Source organism: Lutra lutra, chromosome 9, assembly GCF_902655055.1.
Source record: "Lutra lutra chromosome 9, mLutLut1.2, whole genome shotgun sequence".
NCBI classification, from domain to species: domain Eukaryota; kingdom Metazoa; phylum Chordata; class Mammalia; order Carnivora; family Mustelidae; genus Lutra; species Lutra lutra.
In genome coordinates this window covers 75,192,060-75,198,481 of record NC_062286.1, presented here as the reverse complement: position 1 = coordinate 75,198,481, position 6,422 = coordinate 75,192,060, and the positions used below count along the sequence as shown (strand labels likewise).

At 39.5% G+C, this 6,422-nt stretch overlaps 1 protein-coding gene across 5 annotated transcripts in view; it reads right to left on the bottom strand.

The window, feature by feature from the left end:
* Positions 1–6,422, bottom strand: part of MGAT4A (alpha-1,3-mannosyl-glycoprotein 4-beta-N-acetylglucosaminyltransferase A) — a 155,842-nt gene that overhangs the window by 5,928 nt on the left and 143,492 nt on the right. For all 5 annotated transcript variants that reach the window (XM_047745042.1, XM_047745040.1, XM_047745041.1 and 2 more), the window contains exon 15: positions 142–254. In XM_047745042.1, the coding sequence (XP_047600998.1) occupies positions 142–254 (113 nt within the window). The remainder of the gene's footprint in view (positions 1–141; positions 255–6,422) is intronic.

The window sequence follows — 6,422 nt, the reverse complement described above, 5'->3', positions numbered from 1 at the left end:
TACAAAATAATGAGAAGTACAATAAAGGCCTTATGCATGAAATTAAAATGTGGTTAAAAAAAAAAAACACAAAAACCCCCACAGAAAACCAACAACAACGTACCATCTAAGCTGTATCATTGATAGCACACATTGTCTTACCTCATTAAGAATGGCCCAAACGGCAGAATTCTGAATAACTGAAAGTCGAAAGGCTGAAATGGGGTTTAGGCTAGGATCCACCATTCCTTCGGCAACACCATTCTCAAATTTTCCTTCAAAAGAAAAATCAACACGTGTTGGATAGCCTGAAATCGGCAAGCCTAATTTATCACGGACTTAAAACAGGGAAAAAAACACCAAAACATTTCCAGTGGGTGTCGTCAAGACGGGCCTGGGTGAATTTTTCCCCTTCTTTCTACTTTTATTGAACTTTCAAATTTCTCACGAAGTGTATGCTTATATTAGAAGCACCTAATAAGAGAGGCAGAGCTATACTTCCTCTTACTGCAAATTAAACGTGTGTGTGTATGTTCTTGCATCAAAAATATTTTAACATAGGACGCCTGGGTGGCTCAGTTGGTTGGACGACTGCCTTCGGCTCGGGTCATGATCCCGGGGTCCTGGGATCGAGTCCCACATCGGGCTCCCAGCTCCATGGGGAGTCTGCTTCTCCCTCTGACCTTCTCCTCCCTCATGCTCTCACTGTCTCGCTCTCAAATAAATAAATAAAAATCTTTAAAAAAAAAATATTTTAACATGCAGGTTTTTAATAAAATGTGACTTAACCAAACCTTACCAAAGTGTACTCTGTACCATGGCTCAGTCCAACCCTTTGAAGGTTAAGTCAGTAATGGCAGATTTCAGTGCTTTCAGACATAACATATAATGGTTGGCCTTGAGCAGGCACTCAGTCTGTATGTATCCGTTCCCATGTAACATCTAGAAGGAATTAAGAAGTGATACCTCCTCCAGGAGGTTCTAATAGAAAACTGCTATTACAAATGACAAGTTGAAAAAGCTAGGACCAAGAGGTTCTATAAAAAGGTAGCATGCTCTATATCCAATTTTTCTTGCTGTGAGGAATATTCTTAAAACAACAAAATGCAACGGAAAAAGTGACAAATGTTTTATTCTTGGCCATGTTTTCTCTAAGCCAGGAGCTGGCAACCCTTTTATTATACAGGGCAGATGGTAAATATTTTGAGCTTTGTGGACTAAGAGGAAAAGTAAAGATATCAGGTTAGCACTTCTACATGGGAAGATGGGGAAAAAATGTTCACAAATTTTTATTGATGAAATTCAAATGATAAGAACCACCATGCAGGTGTACCAAGGAGAACATAATTCCTTTTAGGATGGTGCGGGGGGGAGGGGGTGGTTAACATTCAGTTAACTAGGATTCAAAGTGATCCTCATTAAAATCGATCGTAAGGGGCGCCTGGGTGGCTCAGTGGGTTAAGCCGCTGCCTTCGGCTCAGGTCATGATCTCAGGGTCCTGGGATCGAGCCCCGCATCAGGCTCTCTGCTCAGCAGGGAGCCTGCTTCCTCCTCTCTCTCTGCCTGCCTCTCTGCCTGCTTGTGATCTCTCTCTGTCAAATAAATAAATAAAATCTTTAAAAAAAAAATTTGATCGTAAATGTTCATCTGTTCATATGAATCCATGAGATTTTACATATTTTATCTTGACTAATTCCTTTCACACAGCCGCGGTGCTGCGAAACACATCAGTCCACTAGCACATGATTTTACTGGAGCATATACTTGGAGGCATTCCATAAGGTTCTTCTCCCAAATACTTGCCTTGCAAGTGTCACTACACTGCAGATGAGTCACTTTTGAGGGGAAAGTAAGGTGGAAGCTTCTTGATCAGTCTGATATTGGAGCTCAAATAATCATGGTCATCAGTGACTTGGCTAGAATAAAAGGTCTGCACGGAAGTGCTATTTTGTCTTGTAATTTTAGCTTGATTAAAACGTCATCAAGTCTGCACCAAAAACTAACTTTCTAAGAGACAATAGTGGTTAAGGGCAGTCCTGGGAAAAAATTTCAATAATGTTCCTGGGCTTAAAAAAAAAAAAAGTTCTTTTTTAAAATTTTTTTCATTATAAAATTGATCACAGCTAAGCCCCAGAGCTGCTGTGTGGTCCAGAAGGTCATACTGTTCAGTTTCTATTTCTGACAAAAATTCACAGAACTGATCATGGCAGAGTCCATGAGAATGAATCAAGTTCACTGATGACTGCTGCTGGTTCAATAAAATAATGATACATGACAGATTCAGGTAGTTCCTGTAAAGTACCAGATGAATAATAAAATAACCACTGGCTTCGCTCACATTTCCACAAGCTCTGTACATGTATCCAACTAAGCCTTCTTCTTCATGGATATCTTCACCACCATTCAGTGTAACACATTTCACTTCAGGTTGTACTCAATGTGTGTTTTCTCAGCTTGTTGGAAAACATTCTTGCCTGTACTTGGTTCCATGCAGACTTTTCAGAGGCCAATGCTTCGGTTACTTCAAGGTTGGCATGGACTCCAAATAACAACTAGGCAGTACCTATAACTTCTATCAACTCATCAAGAGACCAGGAAACAATTTTTTTTTTTTAATGGAAATGATAGAATTCAGCCTATTTTTTTTTTCTAGTGTTACCTTAGGGCAAGAAGATTCTTTAGATTTTCTTTGTACTGCAGGTCTAGATCCAATTTCCCACATATAATTATATTTGTGGTGACTTTTTGTGCACTGAAATACCCCCAGGTACTGTGCACTAACAGGATTTCCGACCGTGACCTTACAAATATCCTCATCCTAAAAGGTTCAAAATGCATTAGTGTATCTAATCCCTCACATACACAAATGCACAAAGACCAGGAAAAAAATAAAAACAAACAAAGGAGTGTCAAGCACTTGGGCGTCAACTAAGTAAAGAACATTTAGTGATAATCAGGGTTAATTTTGAGGAAAACGACACTATTGGGGTTTTAGAAAGAATAAACACCTGGCATAACGAAGAAATATTTGCAGTATTTTTTCCACCTTCTATGAAGGAAGCTGTTTTCCCAACAAGATGTGAATATCTGTTACATAAATATTAAATATAATTCTTCAAATTACAATGGGGAGGAAACCTTCAAGCACTCTAGGGCTTAAATTTATTTTCTCTTTCCAACTCCCCCCTTTTTTTTTAACATATCCATTTACCTATTTGTGTATACATGTTTATATTTATCTATACACTTTTTTACTGGTACTCTATGTACTATGTATAATGTACTTAAGTTATCAGTCTGACTTCAAAAAAATTCCATTTTGCCAATTAGTAATAATCTTACAATGATATACATTTAGTTGTCAGCTTCCTGTCTTGTGTTCTCTTGTTTTCATGTAGTTTATCTTAAAATATGCTATAAATACCATATCACATTATTAACACTTAGGCAGTCAATTGCCTTGCTTTGTCTTCTGACTGATAGTGTTCCCAGTGACCTCAATTCTTCATGCAGTTGGTTGTGAGTGAAAGCTTGATGGTCTTAAGTTTATTTTTTCTGCACACACATCTTCGGCTGCTCCGATTAAATACGATGTAACGTACGCTTGGTCATTGGCTTCATTTACTTGGCTAACACCCGAGTCTCCCCGACACTCACTCTGGTTACAGCCTCATGCGCATTTATTTCTGGGAAGAAATTCTGCTGTCATGAAATACTGTCTGTTAAATCTTCTGATTTCCTGACCTCTGCTTTCCTGTGAGTTGGGAACAGCATGAGTGCTCAGGATGGCAATGTGTTCCCCAGACCAGCTGTCACATCACAGCGTAATAACCATGGCGATCTGCCATCCAATCTGATCAAATACGCCACATTTTCACGGTTAAAAAGCACTGACATTCAAAGTCCACTTTCACAGTTTTCGGCATCATGGGTAAGCACTGGTTATTATTATTATTATTTTTTTTTTTTAAACGTCACAGGATGGTGGTGCGCGGGGACACGGTCATATCATAACTGCATTGCCACTACCTGGAGCGCCCCAGCACCACCTCCTTCTTGGCTGCAACTCTGGGCTCTTCTCTCCCGCTGGGGCGTCAGAGTGCATGGACTGCACAGAAGTAAGCAAGCACCAATAAAGTGTTCCAATAACTATTTATGGACACTGAAATCAAACCTTTTTATCATTTTTACATGTCACAATATAAAATTTTCATTTTTTTCAAACCATTGAAAAATAAAAACGAAAAAAAAAATTAAACATTCTAAGCAAAAACAGGAAGTAGAGGGGGGGAAAAAAAAAACAAGAGGAAGAGGGCCAGAGCAGGACTGAGGCTATCTGGTGTGGAGATTATGCAGCCTAATCTAGTTTTACAAAATAATGATAGGCTTTTAGTAAGATATGTTCAACCTGAAAATCATAACAGAGAAAACTTGTAATATATTTTTTAGAGATTTATTTATTTATTTTAGAGAGAGAATGCACACATGTGAGCTGGGGCAGGGCAAAGGAAGAAAGACAAGCGGACTCCACACTGAGCGCAGAACCCCACGTCAGGCTTAATCCCACAACTCTGAGATCACAATCTGAGCCAAAATCAAGAGTCCTACATTTCACTAAGGCACCTAAGTGCCCCCAAGAAGACTTGTAGTATTAAACATATTTCTTATTTAAAAGTTATTAATAATCTTTTTTTTTTTTTAAATCTTACTCATTTATTTGACAGAGGGAGATCACTGAGAAGATCACAGAGCGAGCGGGCAGAGGCAGGCAGAGAGAGAGGAGGAAGCAGGCTCCCCCACTGAGCCAGAGAGCCCGATGTGGGGCTCGATCCCAGGACCCTGAGATCATGACCTGAGCTGAAGGCAGAGGCTTAATCCACTGGGCCACCCAGGTGCCCCTATTAATAATCTTATTTCATGAAAGTATGTCCATGCTGGGGCTAGACTGGGGTGGGAAGTATAGGCTACAAAAAAGTATTACTGAATTATTGAGTTAGGCAGGGAACTTAGGGCTGAAAAATACTGTGAAACTTGAAACACTTTAATGAGGTATCGTACTATCATCTGATGAGCTCGTTTAATTAGAAAGATAATTACCTAATGATGTAACTGGCCTCTTTAAAACACCTGCATCCAGGATGCACCTGAGTGAGGCAGTCAGCTAAGCAACCAACTCTTGGTTGTGGCTCAGGTTGTGATCTCAGGGTTGTGAGACTGAGCCCTGTGTTAGGCTTCAGGGTCTGTGGAGAATCTGCTTAAGACTCTTTCTCTCTCCCTGACCTTTCCCCCTGTGCGCATGCACACGCTCTTTAAATAGGTAAATCTTAAAAAAATAAATAAATAAATAAATAGGTAAATCTTTAAAAAACAAACAAACAAACAAAAAAATGGGCACCTGGGTGGCTCAGTGGGTTAAGGCTCTGCCTTCAGCTCAGGTCATGATCTCAGGGTCCTGGGATAAAGCCCCACATCGGGCTCTCTGCTCTGCAGGGAGCCTGCTTCCCCCCTTCTCTCTGCTTGCCTTTCTGCCTATTTGTGATCTCTCTCTCTCTGTCAAATAAATAAATAAAATCTTTAAAACAACAACAACAACAAAAAAAAAACACTTTCACCCAGAATTAAAACTGCCAACAACCGTCCACCACTAGGTGACCGGCTATGCGAATTTTGATATGTTAATCCATGAAAATACTAGGCAGCCAATTAAAAGAATGAAGAATTCGAAGAATAAAGTACAACAGAAGATAATGTAGCTAAAGATCTACTTGCACTCTCAACGCAGAGACACTCTCATACATGTGCAGAATTGTTCAAACAAGCATTCTTTATAACGGGAAAAAAAAGGAAACAAACTTTATAAGCAAACAGGAGGACAGACAGTGATATGTCCACTGTGAACATTTACACAGCAAGTAAATGAATGAGCGAAAGATACACGCACCCACACGGATGAATCTCATGATGGGGAGAGAAAAGAAACTGTAGACTACAGAAGGTTATTATTTCGCTCAGATTTAACAAGCGAAATAACACTGCGTGTTGTTCAGGAATACATCGTACATACATAGTAGATGTGGACACACAAATGGTAACCACAAACCTTAGGACAGTAGTTCTCCTTGGGTGGAAGGGGGAAAGAAGATATTAGGGAAGAACAACTGAATTGTCAAATCTTAAGCCAAACACACTGATGCTCATTACATTATTACTTGTATCTTCTGTATATCTGAAATGTTACGATCATTTGGAATGTTCCTCTTCCGTATATAATACTTGTGTATTTGATCGGGGAAAAGATGCAGAACAAAGGTCGTACAGCATGTTATCATTCCTGTGTGACTGTGTGTTTTTAAAGAATATACTAGTATCTCTTCATTTCTGAACAGAAAACTTCTGGAAGGACACAAATCCTTAAAGGAACTGCCTCTGGGAAGCACTAGGGA